This window comes from Xiphophorus couchianus, chromosome 12 (genome assembly GCF_001444195.1).
Source record: "Xiphophorus couchianus chromosome 12, X_couchianus-1.0, whole genome shotgun sequence".
NCBI lineage: Eukaryota > Metazoa > Chordata > Actinopteri > Cyprinodontiformes > Poeciliidae > Xiphophorus > Xiphophorus couchianus.
The window spans coordinates 3,649,656-3,675,279 of record NC_040239.1 but is presented as its reverse complement, the minus strand read 5'-3'; the positions used below and the strand labels follow the sequence as shown (position 1 = coordinate 3,675,279).

Sequence of the window (25,624 nt, the reverse complement as noted above, 5' to 3'; positions counted from 1 at the left end):
AATATTTTCTCAGCATTTATGGCCATCTTGTAAAATAATAAACCACAAAAATTAAATTAGAAATGACATTGAGAACTGCTGTAACCAGAATATAATTGGCATTTTGTTTTATTTATTTAAAAGTGATATAATCTGCCAATGGAATTAGTACTTTTTTGCAAATTTTAAGAAATTATTGACATCAAACAAGCTCCTATATCTTGTAACTGAAAAGTTACTTTTAAGTTAGTTTTGTCTTATTTCAAGTGTATCGAGTTATTTTCACTAGAAGCTAGACCAAAACTACTTGGTAAAACTTTGTGTTTTAAGAGTGTAAATAAGGAAGAACATGGTGATCTCTGCAGATTTTCTCTCAGGTTGTGGGCCGCACCAATCAGTTCCTCTACAGCGACTATTCTTCCTCTTCCTACTATGACACAAATCACTGTTTATTTCTATTTTACTCCTAATAACATGCTAGTTCTAATCACAAATCCACATTAGCTCTCTACTGGATTTTTGGCTTTTTCTACTTCAACTGGTCAGATAGCAGAAAGTCTGTGGGGCTTGTGGGGAAAAGCTGCTGGTGTACAGCGTGTTTGTCAAGAAGTGGCTTTAGTAGCATCAGCACTAAAGTCCAGACTTTAGCCGCCAGCTCAGATAGAAACTCGGGTCGTGTCCTGTTGAACAGCTTCCAGGCAAGAAGAAAAACTCGCAGGACATCAGAAATGAAGGAACCAAAAGCAGAAGTGGTTTAAATATATCCGGCCCGACGAGCCCCAAGTCATCACTCTATGATGTAGGAAACGTTATGAAACCGTCAGTCGGATCAGCTTGGATCAGGTCAAACTGCAATAAGAAACTATTCTAGAACTGTCAAATTGGTGTAAAGATTAGCCAAAGTGTTGCTCCAATGATCTGAATATTTTCTCAGCATTCATGGCCATTTTGTAAAATAATAAACCTCAAAAATTAAATAAGAAATGGTTATCAGAACAGCTGTAACCAGAATATAATTGAGGTTTACTGAGGACAAAAGGAAAAGGAAGTAAGAATGAGGCACCAAGTCAATGGCAAATTTGTTACAAAGTTTTAAAAATTAAACACCGGACATGTAAATAGGGCTGATATGATTAATTGGATTAGTAGAATGAATTGTAATCGTTGACAATTATTTAAATAATTTAATATGTTAACTGGAGTATTTACATAACATATTCAGATCAGTAAGAAAAAAAATTATAAAAACTACAAATATTTTGCATTTAAGGGTAAAAAAAGACCCTATTTGTAGATATTTTCTAACTAGAATTCCTCGAGTAGCATAGTTTTAGCTTCACCTGGTTTAAATGCTGTAAAAATAAAATCTATTCATCACCATTTGCTATCTAAATATTAATTGGTTGATCCAAAAATAATCAACAGATGCATCCTTTGCTACAAGTGTTCACTGAAGGAATACTGTTATTGCATTTCAGGCAATAAAATATTTATTTTTTCACTTAAAAGGAAAAAAAATGTTTGTTTATTTGCATCTTTCAATGTGTTTCTAATGTTGTATAAAAATGATTACATGACAAATCTGCAGAATGTACCAAGTTTCTTATCCAATTAACCGAATAATTGTCAAACAATCGATTAATTGATGACTATTGTTATTTATTTAGAGCAAATAACCACAAATGGGTTGAGGTCAATTATATTACAAAAACATTACATGAGTTTCCCCTTATTGTTACATGTTTATGCTGAAACAGCTCATCTATTTCTGTCCTGTAATGTATCCCTGAAGCACATCAAAGCCAGCATTTATTCCTGAACAATGCTGACTGTTGGCTTTGCTGCGAGGAGCCCATGTAACAGAGAGCCAGTGAAGCAGATACGAGTGCAGAGAGAACGGCGGAGCCGGAGCACAGCGAGGAACCGGACCGCAAACTGGGCCAAACACATGTCATACGACTTCAGCATAAGGCTGAGCTGGAAAAACCAACAAAAGGGAAGGCAGTGACATATGAAGGATTAGCGCTCACTCCACCTACAGCAACCCGAGTCCTGCAGACTTCCTTCTCTGGTTCTGGTAGAACAGAAATAGACATTTTACCAGAAAGATGGTGGTGGGTTTAGAAGACTTATAGAACAGGTTATAATGTGATAAATTAAGGTTTTGAATAATAGTTTAGGCCTTTTGCAATAAATAATTAATCAGTTTTATGTTAAATTAAAACAGGCTCAATAATTTCCATTTTCAAGATTTATTTTTTATTCTCCCTTTCTACCAAAAAATGGATGAAAAATTCTTCAATCTGCTCCTTTGGTCTCAGCTAGCTTTGTTTTTGTAAGGATAATTTTGCTTAAAGAGACAATAAAACTAAATGTATTTATTGTTTCTGTTGTTTATTTAATTTGGATATTTAAAATGTTTTCCAGTTCCAGTGTTCAATGTTCATTTGAATTTGAAGTTTATTGATCTTTGAGAATTGCAATATTTACAAATATTATTGGCATTGCAGTTTTTCTAACAGTAGGACAAAAGCAGCAATCGCTCCACAGAAAAATTGATTTTGAATCTGTTTAAGTTCAGAACAATGCTACCGCTTGGCTGCGCCTTCTAAAACAAAAAACAAAAAAAACTGGAGCAAAATCAAGTCAAACCTCACTGATTAATGATCTGATGCTACACAGTAACCAGACCACAAAGTTACCAGCCAAACACACAAATGATTAAATAAAAGCAGCTGACACAATATGACAGTCCACATGGGAACCAAACACCGAAGGATCAGAGGAAATTTCACTGGCCCCTTGTAGTCTCAGATAAAAGGCTCTGAAACACTTTTCTTACTTTATAAATCACTGAATAATTTAGATCTCTTGTTGTTGTGTCAACCTTTCAGATTACTCTGGTGTTCTGGTTAAAGTCTACTTTAAATCCACAGAATCAGAACCAAATAGGGAGAAGCAGCATTCGGTTTTTATGCTCCACTAATCTGAAACAAACCAAAACTGCTGAAACACAGAGTTCCATAAAATCAAGGCTAAAATCTCAAACCCAAAGTAAGTTTTCTCTTACTTTGTCACTGCAATATAAAGTTCTGCTTGTTTGTTGTTTTATTTTCCATTTATTTATGAAAGGCACTTTGAATTGCCTTGTTGCTGAAAATGTGCATTTCATGAAGAGAAGCATTTGTGTTTGTGCTGCTTTGACTGAAGTGCTGTGAGGTCAAAGCCATACAGTCTGATGCCAAAAATATATTTTATCACTTTTTATCATTATTACAATAAATGCTACAAAATATTGAGACCAAATTTAAACTCCAGATGGAAGAAAATGAGGAATCTGTCATTGTACTATGTACTTTTTGAACAAAGCTGCTACAAATTAGCGAAGTACAATAAAAAAATAATTAAATTAGTGTCTGCAGTCACATGATGCCACTTGGGCTTCATAAGAGTTGTTAAGAGTAACATAAAAGAAAACGCTTTGCAGCCACACAACAAGATGCTAACTTTGTTCCTTGCCAAGTTAATTTTTCCAGCCTCCTAAAATATCTTCATTATCAAATCTAGTTTTCCCATCACATAATCAGCCTGTTTTCCATTTTAGTATAAAGCAACCTACCCACACCTTTGGCAACTGAGCATAGCTAATTTCTTCACAGAGATGCGAGTCTCTCTTATCTCCTGGTGCAAAATGGCTGCAGAGAATAAACTGCAAGCACAAGCAATTTAAATTCCTTACAGAATACCAATTTCTCCACCCAACACTGGCAGCTGTGGAGCTAGATTTTCACACATGGGATGGCCAGAGAGTCGGCAGAGTTTTAATAAAAGGTTAAAAAAAAAACCTAAAGTTCTCTAACATTGTACCCAAAGAACACCTCTTTACTACTATACCTCTCTACTTGGCAAATGCCCAACTTTCTCTCATTTACAGGAGTTGCAGCTAGTAGCAGAACATCTGTATTTTTGACTTAAAAAAGCAAAAGAGTTTAAAGAGGAAGTACATTCATAATACATTTCAAATACAAAAATTGGTCTCATAAGCATAATTTTGACGTTTTTACATTTACCGATATTTCTTGTTCCACTTTCTGCAATTTTTTTTTATTCCACTAGAGTAGCAAGTTACCAGTTGCAAACAGGTTTTCATTAAAATTCTCCATATTTTAGCTTTACAACCATTATAGTTCTTATGTTAAACAGTGGATGGCGCTGCAGGTACAATTAAGCAATTATTCAGATGCTAAAGTTAAAGCATCTGAATAATGCTTTAAATTATTTTAATTTTAAGATTTTGTTTACTGAGACTTTATAATTTATTTTGTTTATGGTTTGGGTTATGTGTGGTTTTTATTTCTGTTGTATTTATTGTTGTGTTTTGTACAAAATCAAACTTTATTCATCTTTGCTAGGGCGAACTTGCATTATGATGCTATTATCAATCTATTACTTTAAAATGGTCTCAAAAACAATATTATCATTTATCACAACTATTTCTGTGAATATTTATTGTCCAGTAAAATTTATCGTGACAATCTGACTGTATTAAAAAAGCAGAAGTTTAAAGAGGAAGTACATTCATAATACATTTACAAATCCAAAAATTGGTCTCATAAGCGTAATTTTGACGTTTTTACATTTACTGATATTTCTTCCTCTGTGTTTTTAGTAGTATAAGTGGCCCAGATTTCAGGCTCTATGTCACCGATCTTCCTGTTTGGTGAACTGAACACACGGACTCTTACAGTATGTGTGCAACCGATCGAAAACTCCAGGTTAGGCCAAACGACTAGGCCTGTTGCCATAAGCAATAAATCAATTAATTGCATGATAAATAAAACACACTCAATTTCCAATAGCATGATTTATTTTTATTCTATTTTCTCTCTTTCTAGAGAGAGTCTTCAGTCTTCAGTCTGGTGTTTTGGTCTCAGCTAGCTCCTTTATTTGTTTACCGAGATTCCATAATTCATTTTATTTGCTGTTTCTGATGTCTTGTTTGTTTATTTTGGATATTTAAAATGTCTTCCAGTTCCAGTGCTTAGTGTTCATTAGAATTTAAAGTTTATTGATCTTTAATAATGTCTTCTTGCATTATTATTTCATTACAATTATATTACTTGAAAATAGTTTTAAAACAACAATATTATCGTTTATCGCAATAACTTCTGGGACCATTTATCGTCCAGGAAAATTTGTTATTGTGCATCTATTATTTGTCTTTTTGTCCTGATGTAATAGGAAAGAAATTTTTATCAATGTCTAGGACCTGACCTACAGAGGCAGACGGCACACTGAATATTGATGAATTTCAAGGAAAGCTGAAATGACAAGGACGATAAAGACAGCATCTTTAATGATGTTACCTTCATTGTTCAAAGAATCACCATCATAGTGCAAAAAGTAAGTGCATTTGTCACAACTAATTGTATGTTACAGGCACAGCCAGGGCTCCTAACAGAAAAAACTGCATCAGAAAATGTTTTTGTCTTGGCTGGAGCAAAGAAAACGAGTTGGTGGCATCAATGGAATGTCAACTCCCTTGCAGTGGGAATCTGTGCCTGTTTTCTGGGTCTTCCCGTCTTTTTTTTTATTTTTTAAAGCACTCTCTTTAAGCGAACGCCAGCTTCAATGAACGTCTTGAAGAGTTAACAGTAACTCCTGGGAGATGAAGGCAGCCAATGCCCTGGAAAGGCCCAGCTCTTCAAAAGCCTGTGTGGTTGTTCCTCTGGAGAAAGTGACGTAATGTCAGCCTCTTGTCTGACAGTTTGCAGGGGAAGGTGGAGGAGAAAGAGAAAAGGAATGGGGGGGATTTGACAGGAGCGAGATAAAACACAAACTTTCCCAACAAAATGCTAATTCAGAGAAACTAAAAGACCACGCTGGCAGAGTGCTGATTTCTTTCCAACCCCCCACACAAATGCTGGTATGTTTGGTTTCAAAGAGAGAAACTGTCTGTGCTGGAAACATTAGAAAAATCCACTGCAGGATTTGATTAATTTGTGTAAGAAATATTCTGATCATTTGGTAGGTGACCAGTTGGCCGATTTTCATGTTAAAGTAGCTCCACTGTGAAGATGCAAAGAATTTTTTTCCTCTAGTCTGTGAACACACCATGGCAAATCGGTTCATTTGCTGTAATAATAGCATCAGTGTGAAAGTTTTTCCTAAGTGAGTGTATCTGCCACCTCTGCAAAGTGTTTAACGTTAGGTTAGAGGAAGCACAGAGGTGTGAGGACGTCCTAGAAGACTAGAGTTATATCTGCCATTCATTTTACTATTAACATGCAGCTATTGCTTTCCTTTATAGTAATATTTGCTAGATTCATGGATAAAGTGAAGTATACTTATTTACAGAAGCATCGGTGACGCTTTGACTGGAATAAAGTTCTCAATTATTCTTTTTTTTACTAAGAACAACAACAGATTTAGTTTTGATTTTGCTTTAATTTTACAGTTAAGCCCAAAACAGTGAATACACTTGGCAGATTCTGATTTAAATCAACAAAAACAGAGACAGGCATCTAAAAAAATCCATAAAACAACGTAAAATAAACAATTTGGAAAGAAAAAGTTCTAAAATGCAAGAAAAAAAAAGCATGGAGAAGATTTGTTTGTACTCTTTCCAATGGGCAAAATAAAAATATTGATTAACCTTCCAGGAATTTAACTTTTCTCATACCGGTGTACCGATTTCTATCAATTACTTATCTTTAAGAAGCCTGATCTGCTCATGCGTTAAGATGTTAATACTGCTTCCAGTCTAACAAATACCAAAAATACTACATGCATTGTGTTTTGTTCTATGTGCATTAACTAAAATGACAAAACATTGATGGTTTAACAATAGGTTCCCATAGCAACCATTGTGAGGCATTGGCTATTGTCTGGATGTTAATCTAGCAAAAGAATGAGCTGCCTTTATCAAAAGTTAGTAAATAATTCCCTGGGCATATTGAAAATGTCATTATGTGCCTTAAATATTCGTTTATTTTTGAATTTCCAGTCACATTGTAAAGTATTTATTATTATAACTTCTAAATATGAAGGAGCTTTTAGTTTTTTGCGATATTTTTAGAATATTTTTGCTGTCTACGACCGTTTTATGAGCCCTGATGCTTTAAGTATTAAGTGAGATAAATATTATGTAATATTCTTCTGTCTTTTTACATTACATTTGTTATTTGGATCTAATGAGGGATTTATCTGCATCTATTTAGCAAATGGTGGCAACAGAGACATCTGTGCAGTTTGCCAAACATATATTCCAGAGACTCCTCAATACTTTTGTCATAACACATTTTGCTGGACAATAAATTGTCCCAGAAGTTATTACATTAAACTATAATATTGTTGTTCTTTTGAGACCATTTTAGGTAATATAATGGTAATGGCACAATAATGCAAGAATACATTCTCAAATATTAATAAACTTTAAATTCAAATAAACATTTAACACAGGAACTGGAAGACATTTTATACATCCAAAATATAATCAAAACAGAAACAACTCATAAATTGGATTATGAAGCCTATGAAAACAAAATAATTACTAGTTGAGAGCAAAGCAGCAGACTGAGGATTTTTCTCATCCTGTTTTTCGTAGAAAGAGAGAAAAGAGAAAAAAATTTGTGCAACTGGAAATTATTAAGCTCATTTTAATTTATCGTACCATTAATTGATTTATTTATTGCTTATTGCGACAGACCTAATCCTCAGAGATTAAAACAACAGAAAATAAGGGCTGTGATGATCAATAACCTGTAAACTGGTGTGTTTTTATATCGGTGAAGTGAGTAAACAAACTAAGAGTCGTCACGGAGACGAGCTTAGCACCCGGCTCTGATTTCTCCTACCTGCTGTTCTCTCTGCGCTCTGCCAGCATTTCAACTCTTCACCATCAGAAGAAACAAAATTATCCCATCAAAAGGCAGAAATCAGCCGCTGGTGCCCCTGTGAAAACGTCCCTTTCCGAAAAGCCCAGGCGATGGCGGAGTCATGCCTTTCCGTCTTGGCAGCATCAGAACAGCACATGCTACGTACGGACGCACAGAGCGCGGAGGCAGGGATCGTCTTCAACTGGCAGTGCTAGAGGCTTTGTTTTCCACTAAGCATACTGTGTGTGTGCGTGTGGTCTGCCGGGACTGGCACAGCTGATCCCCCCTGACACCGGGTGGAGTGTACAGAGCTTCAGAGAGAGAGAGAGAGGAGGGTGGAGTGTGGCGAACACTACAGCCATAACAGAGAGGAATGAACCATTTCGTCAGGAGGAGGAGACGCACAACTCCCAGAAATGAGCAAAATTAAAAAATTAAAACCACTGACATTATGGTTCAAGGAATTAAAGTTAATTTGTAAAAAAATTGTCAAAAGTTCAAGAAAATGTGTAAAGTTGTATATAAAAAAAAACACTTTAGGGTGTATTTACACCAGTCTTGTTTAATCTGCTTAAACAGAACTACAGTTTGTTTGTTTGTCAGTTCACTTTAACACTGCACTTTGTCAAACGATACAAACCAATTGAAAAACCTGTTCCCCTCCTCGCCTGTTGTGGCGCTGCACCCAGAACTATGTAAGGAAACATCCAAAAACCTCTGAAGAAGACACTGAGCGCAACGTCCGTGTTCACAAATGTAATTGTAGATTGTAGAATTTCTCTTTTTTGCTATTTCTCCTGTTAGCGATAGATTCTTGCGTTTTTTTGTTTGTTTGGAAAATTTGTAAAGTTAGATTAAAAAAAAAATCAGACCTGTTTAGTCTGCTTTACTCAAACTCTAGTAAGTTTGTTGGTTTGCTTTAACATTGCAGTTTGTAAGAAAATCCAAACTAATTGAAAAAAACCCCACTCCCCTCCTTGCCTGTGGTGGCGCTGCAACAAGAACTATGGAAGAAAACAAACCGCATCAAACTCTAATTCAGATCAAAAAGTGAACACTGGTCTGTTCGGTTGAAGTGAACTCTGGCGCTGTTCCAATGAATATGTGAATGCCACACAGACCCCAACAGGAAGCACACAATAGCGCAAGGCATTCTGAGTAAATACAACCAAAACAAACGCAGGAGTTTGCTTTGGTCACAAAAGAGAAATCCCACTATCTAATCTTAATTTATTATGATATTAATTGATTCATTGCATTTTGCGGCAGGCCTAACGAGAATGATCCCTTTTAAAACTCTGCTATTTGAATTTTATTTTTATCTTTTGGCACCAGTGGCCTTTGATGAACAGTAAATAGATGGAGATCATGCAGAAAGTGGGAATGAAACCCAGGACAACCGTATCGAGGACTATAACCTCTTCACATGGTGAATGTGCTCTGCTAACTGAGCCACCCAGAGCTCCTGGATTTATTTTTTACTGAAGGTTGAAATTTGCTCACATATTTATGAGGAAGAAGACTCAGGAATATGGTTTCCAGATGCACACTGAGGTGTATAAAATCAGTCTAGCAGGGAAAAAACATCCTGCGCCGCGCCGAATGAAGCCTGCAACACATTCTCATAACAAAACACACAAACTTGAATATACAGCTGAAGATTTAAAAAGTAAACAATAAAATAAAACACCAACCAGTCTCAGAGGCTTTAACTGCAGCGAGAGAAAAAGCTGTTGCCTTATGCAGCCTTAAGGGATCCTTAGCAACCAGAATGTTATTTGTCGCAATATCTGCCTAAAACCGGGCTCATTGTGTGAACTGGAACTGCATTATAAATGTTTATATGAGCATGCAGGGCATTTTATATTAAGACTCAATGTGGCTATGCGTTAGAGTTTATGAAAAACACATCGAAATAAATTACGGCAATAAACAAAGCTGGAATATTTCGTTTTCCATCTGTCCAATAAAACAGCAAACCATTACCCTGCTTTCACTAGAGTCTACAGAATAACCCCAAAGCCGACATCCAGCCTCAAAACACCGCCCAATAAAACGCAGAACCATAAACCCATTATTTATAAAAAAAACAAAAAAACAACAATTTGTTATGAAATTCCTGAATGCTTTAAAATGGATAAATTATCCTTGAATTTAAACAGCACAATAAATGGCGCACTATAGCTAAATAAGACATAACTGTGTACTTGGCAACGGCTGTTTAGCAGTAAACTGACTTCCTGTTATCCTCAGCACTTTTGGTTCCTTCTGAGAATGAAAAAACCTGAAATTATTCAGTTTAATTATAAACAAACGTCCTGTGGTTCCTAAAATAATTCTGCAAAATAAGTTTAAAAGCACATAACACAACTAGATGAGACAGACAGACCTTATTAACCCTTTTGGGGTTTTCGCTCTGGGAAATGATGTATATGTATACCATATACCACACAAACATCACGTGTGTTCCCTCAAGAAGCACACACAGAGCAATAAGATGGAAATAAACATCAGTTAATAACATAGGCCCAGTTTTACTTCTTGGACTGATAAAGATACATTTAGGCCTGTCGCAATTAACAATAAATCAATTAATCACAAGATAAATTAAAAACAGCTCAATAATATCTGTTTGTATGATTTATCAACAATTTTGTTTACAGAGACTTAACTGAATTTATTAGATGTTTCGTGTTATTTTGTTTATTTATTTTGCATATCTAAAATGTCTTCCAGTTCCTGTGTTAAATGTTCATTAGAATTTATAGTTTATTAATATTTGAGAATGTTTCTTGCATTATTATGCCATTACCATCTTACTACTTGAAAATGGTCTCAAAGCAACAATATTATCGTTTGTTGTTTTTCACTTCGTCATCCTCTTTGTAAAGCATTTCACTTGGTCCAAAAGGAAGCGCTCTTTGTTCTCTGAGAGGTGAATTAGCGCCAGTCTTGTCCTGCATTATCCGCAAGATTTACATGTAGTTTCATAGTTTCACCGAATCAATAACAGGCTAACAAAGCACAAAATCCTGCAAAAAGAGCTGCAGCACAAAGAGGAAAGCACAGGGATAAGATTTAATATCAGGTCAGAAGATTTGCTTTCATTCTTTCATATAAGCGCAGTTACTAAAATGTTTCTATTTACATAGAAAAACTGAATGAAATGCAATTTATAGTAAGAGACAACATATGGAGTCTAATTTCCCAATTTCTCCCTTTTATCTTTAGAGCTTTTTGATACATAGAGTTATGATTATTTCTAAAAGTCTCCATCATGTCTTAATAACATTGATAATAAATGATATTTGCAGTGGAAAATGACGGATATATGGCTGTTATCTCAAGTTATCACAAGTTTCCTTTCAGATGTTTCACTCTAGTTTGTCCACTTCATTCCACCCCAACCTTTTTTACATGACTTACCAAGATGATAAACCAGATTATCACCACATGTAAATAAGATCTTCTTTGTTGGGATTAGTTAACCCAGAAAGTAACCCTGTTTCTGTTGAACCTGTTTCAGCATCAGGATCAGACAACAAAGCAACTGTTAGTTCCAGGCCAGTGAAATGCAAATATTCTGATAAAATCCACAGCTACCAAACATCAAAGCTGGGGAAGACATACAATAAACACATGGTAAATTATCAGAATATATTTTAATACTCATAAGAATATACAAACAGTTTTAAAGGGCACTACAGAGTAATATTTGCCTAAATTTGGGCTACAATCAAACTGACAAGCTATTAGAAAACCGCAACACAGCTCATTAACAGTCAACACCTATTAAATTAACTGCTAAATCTACCTAAAATAAGACGCAGTTTATGTGATAAAATGAACCAAAACATCAAATTCAGATGAATGATATGCATTTATGTCAAGGCAACCCTTGTTTTAGCCCTGCAGAGGAAAGCAGACTCAACTACTGACAGGAGTTTCAAGTTACAAAGCCTGCTAGCAATGAAAGCCGAGTGGGAGAAAAGCAGAAGAATGGAAGAAGTCAAGGCTAAAGCTACCGTATGCTCACATTCAATTTGTGAAGGTCTTGAGCTTTTCCTATTAAAAACAGTCTGTCAGACACAATGAAAGGAAATTAAACTGCTGGATCAGTCTTGACATGCGACCTGTCAATCAAAAACTACAACCGATTCTGAACAATGAAGGCTACCAACAACCTTCAGTGTGCTCATTAAAATGAACTTGTATTTTCTACGACATGCTGAGACATGTCTGCAGCTCTGCACGCAGTACAGGACAGTTGTTCTTGTTTTATCCTATTAAACTGTTACCCACTGCAAATGCAACCTATGTCTGACTTATTTTAGGGAAGTCCGGATGGCAAAAATCCAGTCTTTTCATCCAAAAATCTAATTGCTGCCACTTCCATTTGCAGTATTAAATCAGATACATATCCAATAGTCTTCAAACATATGCAGTCATGTCACATTTTATCTCATTGACATGTGACATGCATCATAATTCTGCACCAGAAGAAGCCAGAAGTGGTAAATTCAGTTAAGGGTCCCCCCAGTGTATTATAAGCCTGGCGGGCCACCAAGCTTCACTTGGGGTCTAAAGCTTATAAGTGTAGTAAAAGCCTAGCAAGCCACAAGGTTGTTATTGGGGTGCAATAAGTGTAGTAAAAGCCTGGCGGGCTACCGGGCTTTTCTTGTACCTCCACCAGGCTTAGGTGGATTATAAGCCTGACTGGTCACCAAGCTTTTCCTGTTTCACAAGTAAAACTCATGACTGTGTTTTAAGCCTGGCGGGTGACCAGGCTGTACTTGCTCCCCCATCAAGCACCAGTAACAGTGACACCAGAGTCTCTTTGGTGAAACGTAAAGTCAGTATTTGAACACATAGGGATACTAAGGTTAGGTGTCCTTTTTTATTCACCACAGCCTGTTGTTACTAGTCTGTATGCCAACTACTTTAGTAAATAAAGTAGTCAAGTCAAAAGAATTATCTATTTTTTTGTGTTTGCTTTTTAAGACTTTATAGTCGGTGTTTAGGCATGTCAATCATGTCTTCCAATAGCAAATAATTACCTACTCATGTTTTCAAATTTCTTGTCAACTTTAAACATTTCTTAGCTTAAAAACACGATGGGCTGCTGGATAACTGCCTTACCATCCCAATCACTGGGCTTAGCAAGTTTTCATGAGGAAACCCTGAAGGATGTAAACAACGGAAGCAGTGCCGTTACTTTGGATAGAGCTAATCTAATAGGAAGACAACAAATTTTGTGGTAGGTATAAGTCAAGAATCGAGGGAGTGGGGGGCGAGGAATAATTTAGATGCTGTCCTTTATATAACAATACAATTTTTAAAGAGATGTGTTTGATGAAATTAGTATTGGTATTTCAAAGCCTTCATCTGTACCACATCAGAAATCCTCATGATACTTCAGAGTCAATAGGGGTTAGTTCACTTCATCACTCACTTTCAAGGATGGAGCTATAAAAGTACTAAAACAGGAAAAACAAAGTTCATGAAATCAGAGCCTCTTGCTTCCAGTACCAGCACACAGTGACTCTGCTGTCCTTTCACACACAGCTCTCTGTGCAGAAATAAACTCAATTTCAAGATAAAGTTACAACCAGACAGAAACACTGTTTAGCATCGAGAGCAACGTGCAAATCCATCTAAATGCTCAACATTAACCGCCACTTCAGATAATTTGGTTTTTATATTATATTTGACTCTAATGATTATCTGTGGCCAAGAAAGGTGGAAAAGTGCTGCTTCATTGCATTTTTCTGGTGGCTACAGAGATTCTTCTTTTAGCCACATCTGCAGACTTTATCCTGAAGAAACTTTAGTGAAACAGGTTCAGCTTGTGTGCATATTTTATGCCTATTGCTATTAAAGCTTGCAGCTGGAGGAAAATGACACTGATAAGGCCTTTAAACCTAATTTATGTCATACAAAAACCGTTATTTCTGTGTGAGCAACAGACTGAAAATTAACAAGGTGTGAGGTATTTTCTACACAAGATTTTCGGGTAAAGGGTTATATTAAAAAGTTTTAGAAATGACAAATCCTATTCTAAACCTAAGAGAAACAAACACATGATTTTTATCATCAGTTAAATCTATAATTTTAAAAATCTAATTTTGTCATGGTTATTAATATGTTGTTTCAGGGCGAAAGTAATGCACCAGCAGCAAAAATATATTTACAATTAAGCCCAAAAGTATTTACAACCTTTCCATATTTGGTTTTAACATCATTTGAATGACAGATTTTTTCTGAGTGGTAAGTTTCTATGCATCACAAAACTGAAACAAAGTTCAAGAAAACTGCAAAACAGCTAAAACATTGAGTTTCCTCAATTTAAGCTGTTACTGATCTTCCATGGAGTGAATTTCCAGAAAATCCACCTCAAAGTCAGACAGTTCAATGCTTAGAGAAATGAAAGAAAATCCCAAGAGCTCCATTTCAGATATTAAAGGTTTCATTTAGCATGTTAAATGCCCCATGCTAAAGGTCATCACAGTACAATAAGAAAAGGACTGAACAAGCGTGGCTTGTTTTATAAGTTGAGAATAAGGAGAAGACTTCCTTTTTATAAAAATAACATGACTTAGGTTTCCACAGCTGAATCGTAATGAGCCAGAGGCCTGATTTTTGTTTCTACTGCACAGAAGTATGTTTAGAAGAAATAAGTGCAAACATCTGGTAAAATCTGTCCAGCATGATGGTGAAGGTGTGATGATTAGGGTTGTTTTTCATCCACTAAGTGAGGACAATTTGTAGATGGAGTCTGATTTCTGTAAAAGCATTCTAGATTAAACATGGGGGGTCTGAGAGACAGCTGAATCCTGGGAAAACTGGGTCAAGTCAAAGCAGTTAAATAAAAGTGGCTCTACAAGCTAGGCAGCTTCTCTACTTTGCGGTCAACTTTGTTGAACACGTTCTAACATTGCGAAGGCTGGCATTCTGATCTTATGCACCTGAGGTTAGACTCAAGTAGGGATCTGGGAAATCCAAATCATTTTCATTCTTTCCTGCTATGCAGAAGCCTTAAAGTTATTCATTTATACCATGAAGGTACAAATAACTGCAAAGAGCATTAAGAAGATTGTAAAAGCACATAAGATATTACTACCACCAATCAATTGATTGGTAATTACAATCACTGGCTGCACCTACAATTTTGAAGCTTTTTATTTGTGATTGAGTTGCACATTTCTTTCCAGGTACTCCATAAACATGACTGTGTTTCCATTAACCGTAGAATTGTGTAAACTGAAATTACAAAAATAAATTTTATTAATGAAAAAATGCCAATTTTGAAAAAACTAACTTCTTTTATAAAAAAGGGTTTTCAGAAATATTGAAAGATATATGTTGTAAAACTAGAATAGAAACACTTTCTTCGAATCACCGGAGTCATATGATCAACAGCCGAATGTTACTACTGGCGAAAACGACAAAGAAAACGACAGAAAGTGGTAGGAGGATGATGCTTGTTTTTGTTTCTGGCTTCACCAGAGCTCTTACAGAATCACACAGTTCATAAAAAGTTGTGTCTCATTCAAACGTGTTGAATCCCTCACTCTTCTATAAAATGACCAACTACAATCTCCCCAAAATGCTGCTTACGTAGCCGCTTTAAAGTATGAGGGGTCTGTTGCTCCAAAAGCTAAATAAGACGCCGACGTCTCCTCTGATGGCGGACAGATGAGAGCTAGAGCCATGGCTGAAACTGTTTACATCCCCCGCTGACATCATTTTTAATGATTTAGTGAACAATCTTGTACACATTTGATTTTAATTTCATGGAAACAACTCAATTGCAAAATTGTGTTTTTTTCACATTAGTAGAATATTGACAAAGATCATACCTTACAACAAAGAATTGTTGTAAGGTATGACTGGCTGTGTTGCCCTGTGTTGGACTGGAAATCTGCTCAGAAGTACCCTGCGTCTCGCCCAGTGACCACTGGAGATAAGCAAATCCAGCCCTGCACGGATAAGTGGGTACAGACAATGGACAGACAGATGGATGGGTTGCAGATTTGAAAATTACCAACAAAAATGTAAACACAACCACAACAATTTTCTTAATTTCTACTTACAACTATATAACTCTAGCCACATTTCCATTGACCACATGACTGTACAAGTTTACATTTCGAGAATAAATCTGCTTAATGGAGATTGTCAAATTTTGAAAAAACCCCCCAACTTTTTCAATAAAACCTTTTGCCGCTAGGATGAGGTGTTTTTTTTTTTTTTTTTTTACAATTGATTAAAATTGGTTTATTTCACAAAACTGCAATGAAAACATTTTACGTATCACATCACCACGTGTTGCCACTAGCAACAAAGAAGACGACAGCAGAAAGTAGTTGGTGGGTCATGGATCAGCATGTTTTATAATCATTTATTATGTGAACAAACTTATTCACGTGTGTTTTAATTGCATTTCTCATTTAAAGGAAACACCGCATTTGCGAAATTGTGTTTCTTTCAACATTAGCGGAAAAAAGACAAATATTATGCACCTTTGTAATGGAGTAGCCACTAATGTTAAACTTTCCAACTACCTGTACACCAAAAATCAATTGACAGGACGCATGAGAAGACACCTTATCAAGATCTGGATTCCTTTAAAAAATGGGAAACTTTAAAATGCAACTAAAATATTTAGTGTTAAAAATAAAACTAGCAGAAATAACAGAATATTCTCTGTTGCTTTGTTTAAAAGTAAGAAATATGGATTCAAACCTACACAAGACATTCGACTGACATGTACTCTAAACAGATCGTGCATTTGGGTCACCATTTCTAAATAAATTGCAGCAAAATTTCAGATGTAGATATTCTGTTAAAATATACCCACAATATTTATATAATTTTGTTGTTTTAATGCCAATATAAGCTAAATCGTTTGCTTTGACATACCTTATACAAGGCAGAGATAAAGATGTAGGTTAATTAACTGGTGTGCAGACATCCAGGTCGGCCCTAAACCCACAAACAAAACGCTGACCAGAAGCAACCACAGGTTATTCTAAATCTGCACCTTTGGCGTACAAGAATACAACAAATCTGGCCGATATAACCACCCAGAATATGCAAAAAATCTAGAATATACAGTCAAAAGCCATCGATGGTTAAGGATTTTGTTCCCCCAACCATGATTTACTAATGTTGACGAATAAAAATGTGTTAACATTGAATCATTCTCGTGGTCTGTCAAGGTTATCTTGTCAGTGTCCTTGTGGGTTTTTTTTTTTCCAAAGCAGCCCATTTTCCTTCAGCCAGCCCCATCAGCTCGGGGTTAAAACCCAGCTGCAGACCTGCAGTTGATCACCGAAACGCCTCCAGTTGAAACATGTTAGCTCAAAGAAGCTAACCAGCTGATCGCACTAGCATCGCAGCATCTGAGCGACAACTGTCAAACTAAACCGTGACGTCTTCAAATGAATTGCTTTGAAAATAACAAATTATAAAGATATATATTAAAACTATACTTTATAGTGCGACAATTGAGTTCTTAATCTCGTTTTTGATGGTGTTATTGTTACGCTAACAGCGGCTGCACCGTTGCTGGTGCCGTTAACTGACGTGATGAACATTCCTGTATATGCTAACTGTGCTAAGCGGCTAGCTGGCGATGCTAACTAGCCGCTCCAGAGACCTGAGTGTATCCGCCGTCCTACTCACCAGTGAGCGGCCTCTGAGGCGAAGTACTTCGGTGGGAACGTTGACGATAACCTCCAATGTGTGCATCCATACGTCTCAGACGATGCGCAAACCTAACAGCTGTGAGCGCTTCCTCTCCTTCCTTCTACCGGTGGCCATTTTTTCCTCAACATCCAAATAAAGCGGAGCTCGTCCCGGTTGCGATTAGGTCCCAGCGCCGAGTTTCCTCCAAACAGCATCCTCCTCCTGACACCGCCAGCGTGGAGAGGGGAGCCACATCTGCAACACAAAGCTGACATCTGTTGGATTCTCCTAGGAAAAGCACTCAATGACTTGCATTAAAGGGCACAGATCTAAAAAATATATTCTTACTCCTTTTCTTAGGGCCTACACCAGTGCAGCGGTGTCCACATTTTGAATGTTTTTTTTGCAATTTTGCAACTTTTTTTTTTTTTAAAGGTAATCCGCTCAGTAATAATCAAACTTTACGTTTTCAGTCTACAATGATTTAAAGAAATTTTGGTATGTTAAGGACCAAAATGACAATAATTAATTTAAGTAACAAAAAATAAAATCAGGCAGAATAACTTTTTTCCAAATCAGTTTCTTTCAATAAGAATCTTCTGAAACTTTAATAAAAACTGCAGGTGTGTCTGAGTCTGTTGAAGTTTTGATCAAGACATGTTTGTTTTTCATTCAGTGAGTAGAAAATCCAGAAATTTTACTCAAGTAATAGTAGAAATACTTCATAATAAAGTTACTCAAGTAAAAGTAGGGAGTAGTAAAATACTCTACAAGTAATTTTTTTCCAAAAAAGTTACTAAAGTAAATGCAAATGAGTAAATGTAACTAGTTACTACCAGACTCTTGTCATCACACCTGAGAAAAGCACTCCATATTACTGGTTTTAAAACAAAAACAACAGGCTTTTATAATTTTTGCAGTGTTAGCTACTATTAGCAACATAAATTTCGACAATGGTGTGTTACGACCCGTCTAGGGGTGGCCAGATCATAACATGAAAGGTCCCTCCTCGTCCCATCCCAAACAGCCAACACATACAAAGTTAAACATTTTACAATGATGTTTATTAAAAAATATATGTTTGATTTAGATATGACAAAAATGGAGCATATAACTTCAGAATGAGCTAGTGCCAAAACAACAAACAAAAGGAACTATCTAAATAATAATCAACTTACCTAACCGAAAATAAATAAACCAAATGACAAAAACTTACCTCCCTAACTAAAAAAAACAGGAAAGAACTAAGGCAACATAAATGGCAGCTCACTCCTACAAACTCCAAACCAAGAGGTTTAACAAACAAAACAAACAGTGTGGCCGGTTGAGATGAGCAGAGGAGGGATCCTCCAGGAAGTCCACGTCAGCCGCTTTTATACTCCTCACATCCGGGAAGCCACCAATCGGACGTCCCCCGTCGTCCTCCAGGCACCAATGAAAAACAAGTACCTGCGCACTCATTTACATAATAACATTTAACGACTCCAGTCATAACAGGTGTGTTTCCATTAAGCAAATTAATTTTGTTTCAATTTGCACATTAGTGGAAAAGCAGCTTGTGGAAACTTCACAATGAACTTCAAGCAATGTGGATTCTGGTCCTCTTCACTCTTCCTCCAGACTGACTGACCTTGATATCCAAGTAAAATGTAAACTTTACACTTTTTCCTTCCACTGAATCTTCTATGAATATGCTTGGATGCAGCACTCTGTGAACAACCAGCTTCTTTAATTATGTGGCTTCCTCTTCTTGATTAAATCCTGCTGACCCAGAGTGAAGACCACTGAGAGGCTCAGAAAACCTTTTCAAGTGTTTAGAGTTAATTAGCTGAGTGGGGAGTGACACCATGAGTTTCCAATAAGCCACTTTTCCACAATATTCTAATATTTTAGATGCTGAATTCTGGGTTTTAGTTATCTGAGTCATAATAAAAACCCAAATGAAAGCTAATGCTAGCTACAAAGCTAAAGCTAGGTAAAATACTAATGACGTACAAGAAATAGGGACTTGAAATATTTTACGTGATGTGTAATGAATCCATATAATTGTCTGAGCATTGTCACAATATATTTTTTTAGCTATACTTAGAAGTTTTTCTATTTATTTACTACTAATGAATTATGTAAATCAAGGAAGTATTCAAAAAATCTAAGTATTTTACAGAAAAAAATAATGTACATGGTACATTCAAATACATTGGAAATTAAATTCAGTAAAACAGTGGTTGAGGACAAATATTAACTGGTAAAACAGCACATTTACAGTTAATCTAAATTTAAAGGAGCTAGCAGTATACTTCACGTCTTCTTGTGTTTATATGAACAATAAAAGCTAACAAAGTGTATATTGACTTAGACTACTTAGCTTTAATTTCATATTTGAAGTAAGTTATTTTTGTGAAACATACTTTGGCCGCCAGGTGGTGCTGTGGTCCAGCTCTTTATTCCAGGAGCCATTTAACATGAGAATATTCTGACATTACAGTAAATGACCGCCAGGTGTCGCCATTTCTCCCTTGATAATAGAAATCTCCGCTGCTGTGCGGGTTGTTGTTTCCTCAATAGTGGAAACCACATACCACATTAACCCAGGTTGTGATTTAATGCATTGATGTCATGCCTGAGGTGATTTTCTTAAGTTACTGTTACCGACGGTATTTTTTTATTATTATTATTAGAATAGTTAAGGATGTGTAAGTGATAAAAATGCAATATTTGTCAATAGTTTGACTATTTTTCATCTTATTTTTGTGTAGATTTCCTGCCCATCCTAGTGGAAATGCTGAGTCGTTTCAGTTAAATCTTTTGTTCATATCTTTCCACTGGGCCCTATAATCAAAGTTTAAATCTTTCTGTGGTTTTAAGGCTTGGCAAATGAATAAAGAAAAAAAAATCCCTGGGTGTGAAATCCTGTTGTTACTAGGCAATCAAAAAAAAATGGCAGTTCATATCTTACCTGAATTTCAACCTGATCAAAGCAGTTGGTGTTAAAATAATGTAATACTCTACGGCTTTAACAAGCTCAAACCTTTTGTTAGCCACTACCCTACACTAAAAGAAATACTTAATTTGGCATTACAAAAGCAAATGTGCAAAGGCTTGTTGGGGTCACTGTGGGATCCATCCATCCATCCATTTTCTGTCCACCCGTGTCCCTAATGGGGTCGGGAGGGTTGCTGGTGCCTATCTCCAGCCACGCTCCGGGCGAGAGGCGGGGTACACCCCGGACAGGTCGCCAGTCTGTCGCAGGGCAACACAGAGACATACAGGACAAACAACCATGCACACACACACTCACACCTAGGGAGAATGTAGAGAAACCAATTGACCTGACAGTCATGTTTTTGGACTGTGGGAGGAAGCCGGAGTACCCGGAGAGAACCCACGCATGCACAGGGAGAACATGCAAACTCCATGCAGAAAGACCCCGGCCGGGAATCGAACCCAGGACCTTCTTGCTGCAAGGCAACAGTGCTACCAACTGCGCCACTGTGCAGCCCCACTGTGGGATTAAAAAAAAAAAAAAAAAAAAAAAAAAAAAAGTAAATTTCCACCCTAAAAAACTCAGAAATGTTCCCGAAATAAACAAAATAAGTTCTGAGCTCTATAAAAGTTAGCTTAAAAAAAACCTCTGAATTTTTTAGCTTAATCTAAGAAATTTTCTAGAAAGAAACTTGGAAATTTATGAGTTTGAGAAGTCAAAAATGTTCTAGAAAAACTCAGAAATTTTGAGATTTAAAATGAAAAATTCCTAGTTTCAGAAGTGAAAATTTTTTAACATTTGAAACTCAGAAAATGCTTCTTTTTTTTTTTAGAACATTTTTGAGATTAACCTCAACATTTCTGAGTTTTTCCTAACAAATCCTTAACTTTTCAAACTCAAATTTAAAAGTTTTTTTTTCTGTGAAATAATAAAAACGTGATGAGCAGTAAATAGTTTGGCCACTAACCACAGTGTCAGGTTTCATTTTCTTCTGCTGCTTCTTAATTCCGGTTGGTATTCCAGGTGCATTTGGTTTTCCTCGTTTGTCCTGTTTTTTTTGTGTTTTTTTTTCTGGAGCATTCCTGTTTTATATTATTTGACAACAGCTTTATCTCCATTCACCTGAGGACATTCAGTGTTTATGTAGCGTCGGTTCACGTCAAACATCATGTTTTCTCAAAAAGGGCAAGCGAGTCCAATTTTTATCCAGTTACATAAGATCCAAATCAATGCTACTTGTTCCAGTAGAATCCAATAGCAACATGTTCATTGTTTAATTGACTCTTTAACCTTTTATGTTACCTGATGTTCACACCTGGGTTCGGTTCCCAGCTGTCACTCACCTGTTGTTCAGCTGTCAGCAGCTCCTCAGGGCTCAATGTTCAGCCTGGTTTCTGCTAATCCATTACATATGTCTGTGTGTTTTATCACACTTCTATTTATTGTTCTATTTATTGTTTTTACACCTTACCTCAATGTTCTGGATTAACTTGCTCCAAAGTTTCAGTACTAAAGGGGCAGGATCATGTTACATTGACATTTTAGCTAATGTTTTTCCCCTCATCACAAACAAACCTGGAGTGTTGCTTTGATTCTTTCATGAATGTTTGAGAAATCCTTTAATCTCCATGGCAACCATTCAGCTGAGCAAAACGCCTGGTTGGACCTAGCTCCGCCTACAAGGACACAGCTCCTCCTTGGAACTGCAGTTTCTAAGCTTCTAAGCTTCTGCCACACAGCTCCTTCAGACTAGCCAGCAGCAATTAGCAAACACAGCCGATCTCATTATAGGAGCTACTCGTCAGTGAAACACTGGAAAAAAACGTTGTTAAAAAGTTAATACAGGAACTCGATTTCAAGGAGTTAAATTAAGTTTTAAAAATAGTAAGTTATATTTACTACATGACAGCATTTTGATTTTGCTCTGAAATTAAATCATGTGCCTGGAAAACACATAATGAAGCCCCTCCAAGGCCTGCAAGTTTTAAATCATTTGAATGGCTTAATGTCTTCCTTCGCATGTCATCAGGTGATGCAGAAGGTTATTAATCAACCGTTTAATTGATTAAAGTCTATTTAACCATTCAAGCATTTTTAGAGTTGATGGCTGAATCTAGACAGCTTTGTCTAATTTGTGAAGTCATGATGTCAGGGGAACTGATTTGACATTCTGTCTCTTTCAGAGCTCAGATAAAGTAATTATTATTTTCCTCTGGTCTCATGAACAATCAGACGGTTTGGTCGTTTAGATTCACAGTTTATTAGAACTGAGTAGATTTACAGATTTACAACAAGTCTCTTTGTTTGAGAAAGAAAATGGATGCAGAGCTGTCTGTACGGAGGAAAATTATTGCCAATAGTAGAAGAAAAAAATAATGAGATTAAAGTTTGAATTTTGAGATTAAAGTTAAAATTCTGTGATTGAAGTACGGTACATTTTTTTCATTCTGTGGCCCACATCCTTTCCCATAATCTCCCTCCTGCACTGACCCTGCTCAAACCAGATCGGCTGTAAAGTACCTGTCACATTGTGTAGATATCTTCATCCTCTTTGAGCCTTAAAGCCAAACACTGAGGAAATAAAACAGGCTGGAAGTGAGAGCAGCGCCACACGTGCCAGAACCAGCATCCCTGAGGCGGCGTATTCCCAGCACCGATACCAAACCAACCGCAGCCTGCAGGACGGGCGGCCGGCTTCAACCAACCGCCAACTATTCAGCTGGTGGTTGGTGGAAAATTCCCACAGAGTCTGCGATTATCTAAACAAAAAGAACAATAATGCTCCAGTAAACGACATCAAATATCTCTGGCAGCATTTCAAACCTCCTCTAAGCAAGTTTGAACAAGAAGCGTAAACACGCTGGTGCAACTATGAAAAGCAAAGACAGAAACAAAACTTTGGCTCCCGTTTTATCTTTCTGCAGCGTTCCTCTAACTTTCATTTACTGGTAAATAATAAAATGATGCTGTGATTAATTTAAAGGGTTAATCCTCTAACTTTCATTTACTGGTAAATAATAAAATGATGCAGTGATTAATTTAAAGGGTTAATCCTCTAACTTTCATTTACTGGTAAATCATAAAATGATGCAGTGATTAATTTAAAGGGTTAATCCACTAACTTTCATTTACTGGTAAATCATAAAATGATGCTAACAAAAACGGTTTGTGTTTGCAGCAAACGGTCATGTAGGTGAAACACTCCCTTATGTTTCAGTACAAATATACCAGAAAACTGCAAAAACACAAAATCTGACCAAGGATTTTTGGTCTCATTTCTTGTGCAAATATCTTACTACACTTGAAGAAATAAGACAAAACTAACTTATCAGTTACTTTTTATCAAGACATATAAGCTTGTTTTTAGTAAGAAATTCTCAAATTGACGAAAACCTACTAGTTCCAATGGCAGATTATTTAACGTATAAGTAGGCATTTTTCCTGTTTTAAGTGAAAAAAATCTGCCAGTGGAACTAGTAGCTTTTAATTAAGAAATTATTGACTTAAAACAAACTTTTTATCTGGCTGAAAAGTTACTTTTAGATCACTTTAAGTTAAAAGTCAGAATTTTGAGAAAAATGTCAAAATTCTGAGAAGGAAAATTCAGAAACGTCTGAGGAAAAAAGTAATAATTTTGTTTCTGCAGCTGCAGAAAAGTTGAACGTTTAGAGTTCAACTGAATGAATGTCAGTTTGTCCATCACAGTTCAACTTCTTCTTGTATGTTTTCATAACTGCTTCGCTGATGGGTAGCACAAGATGTAATCTACTTTCACTCTGAGCCAGATGTTAGGAAATCTGAAATGTGAAAAAAGATCCTGTCTGCAAGATGAAAAGAGGCTTCTGTTTGGATTTCATCGCTGTGGCTCAGAGCTCACTCTGCAACTCAAAAACACTGATAACGTAAGAGAACTTGCTTGTTCTCGCCAAAAAAATTAGATAAGAAAAAGTTAATTTGGGAGTTCATGTCTGACCAGTTTGCTGAAGACGTGGACATTATACGTAGTGCAGAACTAATACTTTATGAGTGACTCTGGAGGAGCTGCAAAGATCCACCAATCAGGAGGGAGAATATCCATTAAAGATGAATCCACTGCCAGATTATTTCACCTTTAGCTCGTACTTTTCCGTCAATATTAAGGAATTATTTACTTTACAAAGCTCCTATCTTGCTGTAAAGTTACTTGTAAATAACTTCCTGTCTTATTTCAAGCTTACTAAAATATTTAAATATGCCAGCTCAGTGACCTTCATCGATAACCTCTGGATCTATTGGCAGCGCTTTCACCTTTTTGGAAGAAGCGGACGCAATCTTAATAAACATGGGATAAAGCTACTCACTGCAAATCTTTTTCATTTTATCAACAAGGACAGCAACATGATCATCGCTTCAGAAGAACAGGCTCAAGGATTTCTGACTAGGAAGGAACCGTCGGCTTATCAGGAACAAACAGTTTCAAAAGCAGCTGATACATCGACTGGAGACGGAGCGACTGGTTCCCTTCCTCCTTCTCCCCTCCCTCTCTGCTCACCCACTCATTCACAGGATTCACAAGATACACATGGAGAAATGTCTTCTGGACCGGAGTTTCTTAAATTTACAGATGGAATGAATCAACAGGTTGTACTTGGGACGTCTCTCCTTAGCGCTCACGTAGCAGACCTCACTTCATTTAAGCCACCTGACTCTGACTTCCCAGAGGATCCATCACTCTGCGTTTCTGAGGTCTGAGGCCGGGGTCCAGACTTTATCTTTACACCCTTCTTGCTCCAGAATGTGTCTGGCCCCTCGGCACTGCAGAACAGGACATTACCTGTCCGGATCACTACAAGAAAATTTACAAGAAACAGAAACATAAAATACAGGGGACCTAATTCAAACATCAGACTTATCCCCTGCCTAAAGGAACCTCAGACTGAAGAACTCTTGGCCTCCAAGTCACTTAAACTAGCTCTTTTAAATACCAGAGCTCTCTGTGCTAAAGCTCTATTAATTAATGATTTCATCACTGAGCATAATATTGATGTTATGTTTCTGACAGAAACATGGTTGAATGATAATAATGAATCGATCGTACTAATTGAATCTGCGCCTC

General features: G+C 36.5%; 1 protein-coding gene across 6 annotated transcripts in view; it reads right to left on the bottom strand.

The window, feature by feature from the left end:
- Positions 1-17,786, bottom strand: part of wdfy3 (WD repeat and FYVE domain containing 3) — a 97,916-nt gene extending 80,130 nt beyond the window's left edge. For 4 of the 6 annotated variants that reach the window (XM_028033761.1, XM_028033763.1, XM_028033762.1 and 1 more), the window contains exon 1: positions 7,836-8,131. In XM_028033761.1, coding sequence (XP_027889562.1) covers positions 7,836-7,864 — 29 coding nt within the window. In that variant the 5' untranslated portion in view covers positions 7,865-8,131. Of the gene's footprint in view, positions 1-7,835; positions 8,132-17,543 lie in introns of those variants that run through there. The other 2 variants (XM_028033766.1, XM_028033764.1) reach the window with 2 other exon arrangements.
- Between the last annotated feature and the right edge of the window lie 7,838 nt (positions 17,787-25,624).